Here is a 16,339-nt window from a genome sequence, read left to right as displayed (position 1 = left end):
TGCAGACAAAGTACAGGTATGAATTTGTTACTATAAGCAGAGGTTGTCTAATACTAGAGGACAGCATTGCTCTGTGAATCTCAGTAATTCAGCTGTGATAATTAGAGTAAATATGTTTAAATATTCACTTTACTTTTAGACAACTTGATGTCATTCGATAAGGTAGTATGCTAAAAATAAATTGCATATCCCTTGTTTTAAAAATGATGGTGCCCCGAACAAACTCTCCAAATTAATGGCTACTAAATATACTGCTCAAAAAAATAAAGGGAACACTCAAATAACACATCCTAGATCTGAATAAATGAAATATTCTCATTGAATACTTTGTTCTGTACAAAGTTGAATGTGCTGACAACAAAATCACACAAAAATCATCAATGGAAATCAAATTTATTAACCAATGGAGGCCTGGATTTGGAGTCACCCCAAAATTAAAGTGGAAAAACACACTACAGGCTGATCCAAGTTTGATGTAATGTCCTTAAAACAAGTCAAAATGAGGCTCAGTAGTGTGTGTGGCCTCCACGTGCTTGTATGACCTCCCTACAATGCCTGGGCATGCTCCTGATGAGGTTGCGGATGGTCTCCTGTGGGATCTCCTCCCAGACCTGGACTAAAGCATCCGCCAACTCCTGGACAGTCTGTGGTGCAACGTTGATGGATGCAGCGAGACATGATGTCCCAGATGTGCTCAATCGGATTCAGGTCTGGGGAATGGGCGGGCCAGTCCATAGCTTCAATGCCTTCATCTTGCAGGAATTGCTGACACACTCCGGCCACATGAGGTCTGGCATTGTCCTGCATTAGGAGGAACCCAGGGCCAACTGCACCAGCATATTGTCTCACAAGGGGTCTGAGGATCTCATCTCGGTACCTAATGGCAGTCAGGCTACCTCTGGCGGGCACATGGAGGGCTGTGCGGCCGTCCAAAGAAATGCCGCCCCACACCATTACTGACCCACAGTCAAACCGGTCATGCTGAAGGATGTTACAGGCAGCAGATCGCTCTCCACGGCATCTCCAGACTCTGTCACGTCTGTCACATGTGCTCAGTGTGAACCTGCTTTCATCTGTGAAGAGCACAGGGCACCAGTGGCGACTTTGCCAATCCTGGTGTTCTGTGGCAAATGCTAAGCGTCCTGCATGGTATTGGGCTGTGAGCACAACCCCCATCTGTGGACGTCTGGCCCTCATACCACCCTCATGGAGTCGGTTTCTAACCGTTTGTGCAGACACATGCACATTTGTGGCCTGCTGGAGGTCATTTTGCAGGGCTCTGGCAGTGCTCCACCTATTCCTCCTTGCACAAAGGCGGAGGTAGCGGTCCTGCTGCTGGGTTGTTGCCCTCCTACGGCCCCCTCCAAGTCTCCTGGTGTACTGGCCTGTCTCCTAGTAGTGCCTCCAGCCTCTGGACACTACGCTGACAGACACAGCAAACCTTCTTGCCACAGCTCGCATTGATGTGCCATCCTGGATGAGCTGCACTACCTGAGTAACTTCTGTGGGTTGTAGAGTCCGTCTCATGCTACCACGAGTGTGAAAGCACAACCAACATTCAAAAGTGACCAAAACATCAGGCAAAAAGCATTGGTGCTGAGATGTGGTCTGTGGTCCCCACCTGCAGAACCACTCCTTTATTGAGTGTGTCTTGATAATTGCCAATAATTTCCATCTATTGTCTATTCCATTTGCACAACAGCATGTGAAATTGATTGTCAATCAGAGTTGCTTCCTAAGTGGACAGTTTGATTTCACAGAAGTTTGATGTACTTGGAGTTATATTCTGTTGTTTAAGTGTTCCCTTTATTTTTTTGAGCAGTGTATCTTTCTCCTGTCCAACTCGCTGTCCACTGCCTGTTGTCAAGAGTACTCTGTCTCTGGCAGCAGAGATTCTGAGATGGTAACAGGAAGCAGGGAAGAGTTTCTGACTTTCTGCCCCTGTTAGTCAAACTGCACACAGGCATAAAAGAGAGGTAGGCTTTCAGGGCAGGTAAGAAACTGACAACTACAGACGAAATGCATACTAACAAATGAGGGAAAGGAAGTTCCAGCTCCTATAGTGCTGACAGAATGCTAGTGAAGAGCATTTAAAAGGAATGAATGGCAAGTTACAGATCAAACAATTGAGACTTTTCCAGGATATATTGTGGAGGGTGAGGGCAGTAAGACCATGCTTTTCCACAGATATGTAAAAGGCAGATGTCCCTTAAGTTTATGATTGTTTGACCCTTACACTTCTCATCAGTAGCCAGGGATTTATTAGATTTAAAGAGAACCTTTCACTGTATTTTTTATATAAACTCAGTCCCTCCCCCAATCGGTGCTGCTTCAATGATTCTGGAACAGATTCTATTTTTCTTCTGCATCCCTTCGTTCCAAAGTTATGCCCCGCTGTAATAATGGTGCAGATTTTCCCTTCAACCAACTGGGCGTACACCACAGAACTTCTCTCTGGGCGTTTGCGCTTTCTCCTCTGATGCCGGCCAATCAAAACATGGCTGCACCCAGAGAGAACTTCTGTGGTATACGCCCAGTTGGTTGAAGGGGAAATCTGCACCATTACTACAGGGGGGCATAACGTTGAAACGGAGAAGCACAGATGGAAAAGAATAACTGTTCCGTAATCACGATGAACAGTGGATATTTGGGGAAGTACTCAGGTTAAATAAAAAATTGAGTTGAGGGTCGTTGCATTTACCTCACCTATCTGTGGAAAAGAGGCTTGCAAAATGTTATGACTGGGAATGAAGAAGTGATTCCAATAAAAAAGAAAACAAAAAAAATTAATGTGACGTAATTTGGTTCAAAACAAAAGATAAGGAATCAAGCGCCCCACAGATGTATTTTTTATGAGTATTTTTGCGAGTAAACTATTCGATTTATTCTTTGTGCGTAGTAAGGAATATTTGCAAATTTGATATTTCTAAGTGTTTCTTATTTCCTACGGGAAATATCCTTATGAAGAGCTTTGGCCCCAAATGCAAGAAGTTAATGTAATTTTCACAGGGGAGGGTTTTTAATTGACATACAACAAGATGATTATGGATATTTTTTCGTCTAACCGCTTTTGCGTTCATTTTGTTTCCAGCTAAAACAACAATAATCAGGGCTAGAGGATGGCAGTGCTGCTAATGCCTTCCATAGAGACCTATGAGAGACCCCCGAGACATACTGTATTCTCTATAGACTGTATTCATGGACTACGAGGTCCCCTACGGTAATAGCTGCTAGTACAGGAATCCTTTCATAAAACATCATTTTTCACAATTAGGTGAATGTGTGCACCCGTCTGCAAGCGCCTGTACCTACAAGGATACTGCACTGGCTGCTTCTCTGCCTTTATGGCGGCTAGAGACTGGACAGAAAGCAACGTACGTCATATTGTGAAGCGCAGGTTATTATTGGTGTAGAGCATGTTGTGATTTATCATGGAGCGTGAATAAATGACTGCCACCACATGACAGGGCACTGCGTGGAGGGGGCCATCAGCAGCAGATTACGTGGAAGGCACAGAAGGCTACACTGACCTAAAATAGCCAGCAATAAATGAACTTAAGGTCATTCTTTTTTTCATGCTTTCTCCACATGGCCTTAATCCCCACTAATCTTCTTTATTTATTATCGGATGTCATATGCCGTTATCCACGTAGTGCCATCCTCTCGGAATATGAGAGTGCAGTTGAGACATAACAGATTTACCGATTTGTACCAAAGTGCAACTAATTATTTGTGATCAATTCAAAGCTTAGATGATTCCCAGCATCCTACAGTCCCTATGTCTAAATAATGAGGAGCCTTTGTTTCCCCTGTGATTATATAATATAGTATGAAATTCTGATGTTATACAACCTCCAATCTAGTTTCCCTAGCTCCCATGCTGCACTTACAGCATCGCCCAAAATGATGACATGCAGAGAACAGAACTCCACATGGGGATAAAGAGACTGCACTGTAATGTCAGTAAAAGCTGGATTATCTTGATAAAGCACTGAGATGACATCACATTGTGACTTCCCTTGTATTGCATACAGGGGGCATATAACCAAGATCACTGTCATAAAGTAAAGCTCAACTTACCTGGGCCTGAAATCAGGTCAAGGTCTAAGCGAAACACTAACAATAAAGATGTCAATTTGACATGTTTTACAAACTTTATGATGATTGAATCAAATTTTCTTGCCCATATATCAGAATTTTATGGATAATTATATTTTAAATGTTAATTATTGGAACCATTATTTAATTTCACTTTAAACATATTAGCTTTGGTTGGGCTACATTTGTAAGAATAAAATCACAAGTCTCTGTCCATCCACCATTACGATCGCAAAAAGTCTTTATTTTGTATATGCTGGCCATGGCTTATTACACATCAAAGTGTACAATTGTGGACTAAGTATGTGTATACTATGTCTTTTTTCAGGTGGTTCAGCTTTGAAATCCACCTGAAAAGGTACTCTAAAAACACACAAATAATTTTACACATGCATTTCTATTGTAGGGGTTCAGTCACTCTGGTAGTTGGTAGTGTTCACACTGGCAGGCGATATCTTGCTGAAACATGAAGGTTTATTAAAGTTCATAAGCCTTCACCATAAAGGAAAACAAATCTCCTTTCTCCAGCACAAAGGTATAACAAATACCAAAACAGTTCTTTCAGATGACACTGGCTCACCCATTTAGAGTACAGTCCACTCTTAGCCAGTCTCTAGCAGAGTCTGACCAACATACGATAGGTCTTTCTATCTTCACTCCCAGACAACCTCTGAGACAACTGAGCAGCCTTTTGCAAAGCCTAGATTTGAAACATAGTAGCAGCACATCCATCCAGCACTTCTAGGTGTTCCTAAAACCAGGACCCAGAAATCCAGTCTCTTTTGAAAACATTGCAGCAACCTAATGTTGCTGGAACCTGAGCTCTGAGCTTCACATCACTGAGGCTACCCACCTAGGTGGCACATATCTCCTACCCAGGGCCTGTCTATCTGCATCCTTATGTTATCGAATAACGACATTCAGTTCAGTCTTTTTGTCGCCTCTTAACCGCTTCAGGTTTCAAAAACGCAAACATGTTGAAAGAAGTCATTTGATCATTCTTCTGGAGTGTTACGCTTGGAAGATGCCACATACTAAATAGAGAAGTCTATGGGAATCCCAAGGACATAGAAGACACCTGGCATCTTTTGTAGCGTTTTAAAAACTATGCAAAAACTGCCAGCTTTTTCCTGAATCGGGCTCGAATTAAAAAACACAACGGATTTGCCTGAGTTTTAAATACCTTGTGTGCATATACCTTAAGTGCTGATGTTTGTCTCAACTAGGCCATTCATTGATGAGTATCTTTATGGAAGACTCAGGTCTTCCAAAGACATGGGTCAGACTGTGATTTGGCTCGGAGGGTTATGCGTGGCCTAACTTGGTATTACTAGTCCTGCAGCCCATCAAACTGCAATGAAGGGTGGCTGAATACTAATTAGCCTAACATTGATGTATATAATGGGGGCAGCCCAGCAAGGTATGTCTCCTGCAAAATTTTCAGCCCCTTCTCAGAGTGTACACCGATGTCTGAGACTGCTTTCACCTAAGCTGCTCCGCCACTACTGCTTCCTCTGACAGCACTGTGCTGCTCCTATGCTCTTGTTCTAAAAAGAAGACGGCAGGCATCCACAGTCTGGATAGGGACTGCCATTCCAAAGTTGAGTACCCATTACTTATGGCCACTCCTGTAAAGAATGAGAAAAGAGTGAGGTGCGCCCACTGAACATCAAATGGGAGTGCAGATAGAAGGCCAAATTTGAAACACAGAAATTTAAAAAAGATTCACTGACGATTACATGTATGAAAAATTTGTGGTCTCGTGAAAAGAAAATAATCTAATTGACCTGTGCCTGGACAGTTGACAAGAATCTAGTGAATCTGCCAAGACCAGTTACCACTAATAGAGATGATTTTATTGTTGCAACACCTAATGTGTTGTCCTTTAATATCTAAATAACTCTATACAAGCAGGCCCCGGGTTACGAATTAGATAGGCTCCGTAGGTTTGCTTAAATCCCAAATTGTGTATAAGGTGGAACAGGACCAGCAAAAAAATAAGACTAATACTCGCCTCATCACTGACCTCTCTGAGACTCTGCTGTTCTCTGCCCTCTCGCTATCTGGTCCACATCTTTCCAATGTAATAACCAAAATAGAGCTATCGATAATGGTACACATATTAAGTCTGTCTAGGAGATAATATATATAATACAGGATGCAAGACAAAGCATATGACAAAGTGCAATGAAAGACATCAGCAGGTAGTTACAAGCCCATAGTTAATAGTAGATGCATACATAAGATAATATAAAACCTGAAAGTAGCTAACCGCTGATATCCTTAAGAAGATATACATATGATAATACAAGAATAGTTCTTGCACATAACATACATGTGTATTTAATAGTAAAGAATGAATTACCTTAGTCTTATATAGTAGTGCTACTACCCTGACGCGTGTTTCAGCACTAATGCCTTCTTCTTGGATCCCTGCCCTCACACTATCTGGTCCACTATTTGGTACAAATAGAGCTATTGATTATGGTACATATATTTAGTTTGTCTAGAAGATCAAGTTTATAATGTATCTATATTGGGCAGAAGACAAAAGGTTCAGTGCAAAGAATAGACATGAGAGCATATAGAAAGATTGCACAAAGAACCAAGGAGTACCAAAATAAAAAATATATTCATTGAATCAATTGTATTAAAATAATACAAAATGCTGTAAACTAGGGCTACTTCCAGATTTAAAAATATATTATATATGCATTCACTATTTATTAACTATGGGCTTGTAGCTACCTGCTGATGCGTTTCACTTTTTCATATCCTTTGTCTTGCATTCTGTAATATATATATACTAGATGGTGGCCCCGATTCTAAAGTATCGGGTATTCTAGAATATGTATGCGGCTGACCGGGCGCAATCAGCAGAGCGGTGTTTAAATTTAGCGCCACTATCGCTATCACTATCAGCGAACTGTGTTAGTGAGGACCGGAGAGTGTGTTTAAATTTGGCGCCAAAATCGCTGATTTGTCGCGGTCGGCGGCCGCGACCAATTAGTGAACCGTATTAGTGAGGACCGGGGAGCGGCGCTGCCTGTGCGGGTACGTCCGCTGCGAGCAGTAGAAGTATCCTAACGGGCGGCGCCGCTCCCTGGTCCTCCCTTCACACTTGCCGTCGGGAGATCAGCGGTCCTAGCCGCTGATCTCCCGACGGTAGCCACATGGAGGTCAGCGGCGCCGCCGGTCGGGGTACTTATGCTGCGAGCAGCCGGGAGATGACCGGCTAGCGCCGGTCATCTCCCAGCTGCATCGCCGCTGACCTCCGTGCGGCAGATGAGCCGCTAACGGCCGCCATCTTGTTCGGAAATCCCGCGTCGCTGACTGGCCGCGGCCGGACCAATCAGCGACGCGGGATTTCCTGGACAGAAGGACAGACAGACGGGATAAGTCAATTATATAGTAGATATTATAATGTGTCTTGCTTAATTGCAGTGCTATCTTTTGGTCACTCATTGCCGTCACTCTAGTCTACAGCATTTTGTATTCTGCTAATATAATTGATTCAATAAATTTATTTTTTATTTTGCTACTCCTGGGCTCTTTGTGCAATCTTTCTTTCCAGTGTAGCTCTCTGTATCTCCGGCTTCTTCACTATAGGACTTCTAGCTGCTTCCAGGCCTTGGAGATAAGGGTGGCGAGCAGGGGGCTTCTGGAGAGGTAAGCCGTGAGTAATGTTTTTTTTTTACATCTGACGTTCGTAACTATGGGTCATATATAAGTCGAATGTTCATAAGTCAGGAACTGTGTACAGTTATAAATTAAAAGTATGAAGAATACCCCTTTAACTATTAAGACCATGCATCAGCCATACCCACTGAAAACTGTTACATAAACTCAAGCACACAGTCATGAAATCACTGTAGGCAAACAGGTAGTAAATGTAATAAAAAACGAAATAATCAGGTAGATCTGTGCCTGTAAACTGTAAACTCTGTTACTCAGTGGTGATAAATAGGAGTAACAACAGCTTAGGAAGAAGCAGTAGACCACACAAAATCACACCATGAGGTTGCAAAATGCTGATGGTCACCTACAGTACCTTCACTACAGAGTAAACTGAAATAGAATGTCCAATAGAAGTGTCATAAGTACAAGACGTGCACATCTGGAGAACAAGACCTGCACATCTGGAGTACAAGACCTGCACATCTGGAGTACAAGACCTGCATATCTGGAGTACAAGACCTGCACATCTGGAGAACAAGACCTGCACATCTGGAGTACAAGACCTGCACATCTGGAGTACAAGACCTGCACATCTGGAGAACAAGACCTGCACATCTGGAGAACAAGACCTGCACATCTGGAGTACAAGACCTGCACATCTGGAGTACAAGACCTGCACATCTGGAGAACAAGACCTGCACATCTGGAGTACAAGACCTGCACATCTGGAGTACAAGACCTGCACATCTGGAGAACAAGACCTGCACATCTGGAGTACAAGACCTGCACATCTGGAGTACAAGACCTGCACATCTGGAGAACAAGACCTGCACATCTGGAGAACAAGACCTGCACATCTGGAGTACAAGACCTGCACATCTGGAGTACAAGACCTGTACATATGGAGTACAAGACCTGCACATCTGGAGTACAAGACCTGCACATCTGGAGTACAAGACCTGCACATCTGGAGTACAAGACCTGCACATATGGAGTACAAGACGTGCACATCTGGAGTACAGGACCTGTACATCTGTGGTACAAGACCTGTACATCCGCAGTACAAGACCTGCACATCCGGAGTACAAGACCTGTACATCCGGAGTACAAGACCTGCACATCCGGAGTACAAGACCTGTACATCCGGAGTACAAGACCTGCACATCTGGAGTACAAGACCTGCACATCTGGAGTACAAGACCTGCACATCTGGAGTACAAGACCTGCACATCTGGAGTACAAGACCTGTACATCCGGAGTTTTATGAGTTGAGTTTCAATAGTCATGCAGCTTCACACAAACCTAAAGTCATCATTTGAAATGCGAAGTGTAGATTGGAGTGGTGTAAAGAATTTGGCTACTGCACATGAGTAGTGTCAATGTGTTCTCTGGTGTGTGTATGGTTATATCTGGTAGTACCCACTTAAAGGGAACCTGTCACCAGCAAAAACGCTATTAACCTGAAGTTATGGGGTCAATCTGCAGGTTAATAGCGTTGCTAACCTGCCCGATACCTGCAGGTAGTCGAACGCTCTGGGGAAAAAATGAACTTTATTCCTCCCGGCAGCATTTGGTTTCAGTCACAGGGGCGGCTGGTGACGCTGGTTTAGTCACCGCTCTGTGTATACAGAGTAGCCGTGTCCCCCGCCCTGACTGACAGCCGGCCCCAATGCAGAGCCAGTGTCAGTCAGTGTGAGGGGCGCGGTTACAGCCACCACTCTGTAAAGTTCATTTTCTCCCTGTAGCGTTCAGCTACGTGCGGGGCGCTGAGCAGGTTAGTAACGCTATTAACTTGCAGATTAACCCCATATCTGCAGGTTAATAGCATTTTTTGCTGGTGACAGGTTCTTTAAAAATGTATAGAGAAGGGAAAATGGTATGTTGCTGTATTTCAGGTTAGGGCTAGGTCATTCATTTCCAATGATGAATAATGGTAATGCAATAGATTACAAAGACATTTTAAAACAGTTGTATGCTTCCAATTTTGTGGTAACAGTTTAGGCAATTTATACTGTGTGCAGGCGTCTGTAAGGTCTATCTGTGAGGGACTGTGAAAGCCAATATACTGTTTGTGTGGGGCTGTTGGGGCCATTATACTGTATGTTTAGGGCTGTGGTGTTCATCAAACTATATGGGGGGCTGTGGGGACAACAAACTGTGGGGGACTTTGGGGATATCATCATTGTTTGGGGGATAAGTGAAGGACATTATACTGTGTGGTGGGGTTGTGTGGACATCATACTGTGTGGTTGGGGAGCTCTGGGATACATTATACTGTGTGTGAGGGCTGTGGCATTGGGCTCATCATACTGAGTGGGTGTTGTGAGGGCATCATATTAAGTGTGGGGCCATTATACTGTGTGTGGCAGGATGTGGGGGTCATCGTACTGTGTGTGGACAATTGTGGTATCATATTGTGTGTAGGGGACTGTATGTATATAATACTGTGAGAGGAAGCTGTGAAGCATAATGAAGCATAATACTGTGTATGGGGTAAAGGGGCTATCGCACTGTAGGTGGGGAGGCTATGGGGTCATGGTACAATGTGTAAGGTGGGGGCATCATTCTGTTTGTAGGGGGCAGTAGGTATACCATACTGTGTTTAAAGCTGTGGGGGCATCTTAGTGTGTGTGGGTACAGTAGGGGTGTCATACTGTGTGGGGATGACTAAGTGCATCATATTGTGTTTGGGGAGTATCATACTATATGGGGGGCATTGTGAGTATCATCCTGTGTGTGGGGACTTTTGTGGATGACAGGAACATCATATTGTGTATGGGGGGCATCGTACTGTATGGAGAGGCTGTTGAACAAGAAACAAAACTTAAGGCTGGATAAGAGGAGAAGTATGATTTATTCCATTTTATAAACTTCATCAAAAGCAGTAAATTATATGGTTTTGATTAGCTGCCAAGGGCAAGAATATAGGTTACAATAAGCCCTATCGTAACATTTATTAGCAGTAGCAATATTTAATTCTTCTCAATATTAAGTGATAAAAAATGTAAAATAATCATAAAAATAAGCAGAATTAAGTTTGGTCGGTTAGGTCACCCTCCACAATAGTCATTGTCTTTCATGTGGCCCCTTGGGAATTAATTGCCCACCCCTGTCCTATGATATGCTTTAATGTCCTTGGTCACTACGGTACTAGAATCATGCCCACATAATATTTGGAGACGCAGTAGCTCCATGCTCGGTTTTGCAGGATGCGAAGCATGTAAGTGTAATTAATTGTGGTTATTGTCCCACCCTATACCATATTGCATTATTTACACTGTCTGGACTGTAATATTTGCTAGCAGCTTCAGTTTACTACCAAAACCCAAAAATCTGTGTTAATTGTTTCCAATTGTAAACATACAAACATCATTGTGATCGCTAACCCTGATCTTTTTTACCCTTGGGGCCATAAGCCTTGTGTTACTGTATCATATAGGCCTGAGATACATTTACATATAGAACCTTTATAGGATTTCCATATTATGAATAAAATAATTACAAATTAAAGGGTTTGTCCACTACATGATAACGCCAAGTTTACTCAATTCAGGACACCATGTGAAAAAAAAACAGCGTATGCTCACCTTCTGCTGCAGAGCCGTTCCAGCGATGTTGGCGATGTTCCAGCGATGTTGGCGCCGTTGTTTGCGGCAGTGACGTGACATTGTTGTGTCACAAGATGGCTGCAGCCAATCCTTGGCTCCTGCTCATCAATATTCCATCAGGACCGACGTCTGCTCTGATGAAATAGTAAAGGCGGCATCTGATGAGCAACCACTCACTTGAGGGTGCCAACTTTACCGGAACGACGTTGCTGCAGGAGATGAGCTTACACTCTTATTACCTTAAATTAATTAACCTAGAACTGACAATCCCTTAATTAAACATTGCCTTAAAATATGTAAATTTCTTAAATGGATATCCAACTCATGTATTCCTTTCCTTCCTATAACTGGTGAATCTGAATTTTATTTTCCCAGTATTTATTATCATTTGCATCAGAGGCTTAATGCAATGTGAGCTTAATAGCCACGGTAAAGATGATGTGGCGAGCACAAAGCATATATCAAGCATATCATTATGTCATTATACGCCAATGCTGACCCAAGCAAAACCTGCTGACTCGCTCTTACGTCTTTTACATTTGCACATTATTTAGAAAAGCTCTACATCCAGGCTAACACAAAGGCATCTTAAACGCATACATACTGACGGCCTAGTGACTGCAGTGTGGGGGAAGGAGCACAATCCCACTAATGGCGACCTTAAATCAGCCCACTTCAGTCATTAAGATAGTGCAGCATGCAGGAAACACATCACAGCACCCAAGGGTATTACCAAAGGAGCTTTTTTAATTTTGTCTCTTGCATTCAGTGACTACATAAAAGCTGAAGGACTGAAAAAAACCTGTGCAATGTATAATAACATAGAAAAAATGATCGGAAGTAATCCCAACTCGAAATATCTCATACAATTGTCCCCTATTTACCAACTAAGTAACAGAACATGCATTTTTATAGAAATATTATGTAATCAGTGTCCAAGCATAATAAGTACAGTATTAATGTAATGTTCTCAAAACTCCTAATTGTAAAATTCAGATAATTTAAACAAGACATGTCGTAACTTATTAGATGTATATTGCAGAAACTACTGGTCATCTTGCAGAGTATAGAGACAGATAATGAAAAAAGATCCCTAAACAGACATGGAAAGCCTTTGTCAGAGAGTGGAAAGAAATGCACTTTAGCACAGCGGACTGGTTCATGTGCCATGTACAAATAATTGTGCGGAGAAGTAGCCACATGCCACATGCTCTGCGCCATGCAAGGCCTACAGCGTATACAGAATGGACGGTGGTTTTCTATAACGTAGATAAGAAAATCATATCTCAGATCAATGCAGAACTGCCATACAAGTGAAATCAGAAAGCCGCGCAGGGGTGGCCACCTTGGCGTTACCAGAGGTGCGAAAGGCTGAGGACAGAGCTCTCCTGATAGGTGTCGATTGCAGAGGGAATCCATGTGCTTTCTGATTTGGGAATACCCCTTTAACTGTTGACCATTTTTTCCCTGATCTAGCCAAGCACATGGCAGTAAATACGCTCATAAAAACATGTTGCATTAGAAGGATCAATCCTATTATCTATTTACACTCTTGCTCAAAGGTGACTCCTTAAATTGGGAGTCAAAAACAATTTCTTGTCCTGATTACCATAATTAATGAGATTACTGTGAGCTGGCATCTATAAGTAGGGTTTATATCCTCATACAATAGTGCTTTGAGAAATGAGAAAAAGAACCAGTGTATGATTTTGATAATTGCTGCAAAAAAAATGAGGACAATTCCCCTCTATAGTAGCACATTACTATGACTCTTAAAGGATTTCATCTACATAAAACTGAATCATTATGTACTAAAGAATTAAGCAACTCGCTAATAAACCTGGGCTTCAATTCAACAACATTCAAGATCTCTGGTTGCTGTCAGTGAATTGTAACATCTTTATAAAGGGTTTATAAAGAGTTCTTTACATTTAGGCTGTGTGCCCACTATGCGTTTTTTAAGCGTTTCCGCAGCGGCAATTCCGCTGCAGAAACGCTTAAAAAACGCTTGGTAGAAGGTCTGCCATGTTCCCCAATGATAATCCGCATGTGCTGATCACATGCTGCGGAGATTTCCGCTGCGGATTATCATTGCGGAAAAAAAAGCAGCACTACCAATTATTTTGCGGAAGCGCGGCGTTTTCGCCGCCATTGACTTGCATTAAATCGCTTGGATTCTGCATCACTGGATCTGTACATGCGGAATCCAAGCGTTTCAATATGCGGATGGTACCCGGGTCTGGAGGACAGGAAACTCTCCTCCGGACCCGGGTACCATAGAACCTGTAAAAAAATAATAAAATATAAAATATACATTATACTTACCTTCTGATGGCCCCCGGTACGCTCGTCCCCCCTTGCCGGCAGATCGGGGTGGACTGAAGGACCTGCGCTGATGTCATTTAGTCATGTGATGGCAGGTCCTTCAGTGTAGAGTACCACGAGCTGCCGGCAAGCCGAGACGCATCGAATAAAGACACTGGGGGCCATCAGAAGGTAAGTATACATTTATTTTTTATTTTTTACCATTCTTTCGGTCACAGTATATAAATCCATGCCGGTTGCATGGATTTATATAGTGTAACCAAGTTGTCAAGCACTTTCCAAGTGATGCTAAAATGGCTTGGAAAGCGCTTGACAACCCGCATGCGGAAATGCATGTGAAGAACGCATCACTTCCGCATGTCCCTGGCAGGAAAAACGCATGTACAATCCGCATGTACAATCCGCATGTACAATCCGTATGTACAATCCGCATGTACAATCCACATGTACAATCCGCATGTACAATCCGCATGTACAATCCGCATGTACAATCCACATGTGTTTTTTCTGCCAGGGAGATGCAGAAACGCTCAGGAAAAATCCTGAGCATTTCTGCATCGTGGGCACATAGCCTTAGAGCAGTGAGACTGTGGAATGCCGACCACACGAGGTAGTAATGGAAGACACTATAGTAGCTTTAAAAAAAGGCTGGATATTTTCCTCAGTACACATAACACTGTGGATTATAGTTAAATTAGTGATAAATCGTATAATTGGTGGAGAAAGGTTGAACTTGATGGACCTATGTAACCATATTCAAAAAAAAGTGAAGGAGTTGTATAGTGAATGGAAGCAGAACAACACATTCTGTTCCCTCTGTAATGGCCGGTGTGGACAACTGCAGTTTTTTACAGGCATTTTCTCTCTACCAAATATTTAATAACGTTACATGACATACAATAAGAGGACACATTATATAATATGATCGTTAAGCAATGTAACATTGTATTGTATATAAATAATACAGCTTCACCTCTACGCTCATCAATGTGCCGCTACTACTACACTAGTATGAAGACAAGTGATAATAATGAATAGTTCTATGTACAACCTGCATATCTTCTTAGAGAGGTTCTTTAATTAATGATTGAACCTGATAAGTGGCATATTAGGCAAGGGCTTGGTTATTAACTTTAGTCAACACCTTAAAAATCAGATGAATTCCCCTCAAAATCAGACTCCCATTGGGCAGAGAAGCTTAGCTGTCAGCGGCTGTTTGATGGGTGCTGGCTCAGTAGAAGTGATTTCGTTGCCCTTGTGAATAGAGACAGCAATGAGTCAAGATTAGAATATTCATCAACCTTCAGAGCTGCTGTTTTATCAACCAGGGACAGAAGACCATCATTGACCATGTTCCATTTTCTGTTTTGGACAAGCAATATAGTGACATGACAAAATGACTCCCCAGTTATTATTTCTCAGGGTTACCTGAGTAATACCTTTATATGGAGTTTTTGAAGAGATTTCGAAAGACAGCGATGCTTTGTAACATTGATATACACTTTCAATAATTCATGTATGTATTGTAAAATAATCCAATGCTATGATATAGTAAAGACATAAAACAAATTCCAGCCTCCCAAATACTGCATGCCTCACCCCTCCACCTGCATTACTGGAACAAGCTCAACCACAAATCTACATTATAAAATGAGGACATTAATATTACTCAGGACTGTACAGAAACTTACTGCTTCATCAGAAAAGATGGAATCTCAGGGAGTGAAAGAATACATTCACATGTGCCATTCAGCATCTCGCTGTCACATACCTGATCTATGTCTATCACATCTATCCATATATCTATTTATCCTCTATTATCTATCTATGCATCTATCATATGTCTATGTGTCTTACACATGTCAGCAGCATTTCTCATGGCTTTCTCTGTAATTGCTCCATAATAACTGACATACAGTCCTATGGAAAACATCACAATATCACCAATCATCATGTAAAATAAGAAAGTGATCTGTAAATACACACTGAGCCTAGCTGCATCCGCTCATCCTTCATAGAAGGACACACACTGCCTGAGATCCCTATAGACAGGTCCCGTGTACATCTCTGCAGAAGGGCATTAAACAGTGCCATCATTCCCAATGCCCAGGGATGATATCAGCAGGGGGAGCATGGAGTGCCAGCTGTCTAGGGGTGAAGTGAGGAGGACCCACATCATGCAGGCTCTTACCCATCAGCAGCCAGATGGAGCCACCAGACACTATCAGGAATGTAAGCATGTCTCCTGTGCCGGCTGCAGCATGGAGCAGTGAGGCTGGAGAGGCAGAGGGGGGGCGCTGCAGCAGGCACTGCAGTGAGCAGCGGGCGGGATCACAGCTCCAGCCTATGCAGTAGGGCAGTATTTTTAGCTCTTCTTCTGGGACCTCCTGATTCCTTATAGCAGAATGATGCTGCTCCCACCTCATCGCCCCTCCTGCTGCAGTGATCAGCCAGCACGTGGATTGTGCACGGCAGTAACCTCATACTGGAAGCTGCCTGCACCGTGTGCCCCAGCAATGGGGACTGCAGGCTCTCTGCAATACTGAGCTGCCATCAGGCTACAGGGCTGTAGTGTGTATCATCACCGTCCTGCACCACCATCATCAATCTACAGGGCTGTAGTGTGTATC

At 42.8% G+C, this 16,339-nt stretch overlaps 1 protein-coding gene across 4 annotated transcripts in view; it reads right to left on the bottom strand.

Moving 5' to 3' along the window:
- The window catches only part of ACSL6 (acyl-CoA synthetase long chain family member 6), a 274,382-nt gene extending 258,279 nt beyond the window's left edge, over nucleotides 1-16,103 (bottom strand). For all 4 annotated transcript variants that reach the window (XM_073651213.1, XM_073651215.1, XM_073651212.1 and 1 more), the window contains exon 1: nucleotides 15,901-16,103. In XM_073651213.1, coding sequence (XP_073507314.1) covers nucleotides 15,901-15,949 — 49 coding nt within the window. In that variant the 5' untranslated portion in view covers nucleotides 15,950-16,103. The remainder of the gene's footprint in view (nucleotides 1-15,900) is intronic.
- Between the last annotated feature and the right edge of the window lie 236 nt (nucleotides 16,104-16,339).

Source organism: Phyllobates terribilis, unplaced genomic scaffold (assembly GCF_046119375.1).
Source record: "Phyllobates terribilis strain yellow unplaced genomic scaffold, ASM4611937v1 Scaffold_11__3_contigs__length_659146591, whole genome shotgun sequence".
In the NCBI taxonomy this organism is placed as follows: domain Eukaryota; kingdom Metazoa; phylum Chordata; class Amphibia; order Anura; family Dendrobatidae; genus Phyllobates; species Phyllobates terribilis.
This window is presented reverse-complemented; position numbering and strand designations above follow the sequence as displayed.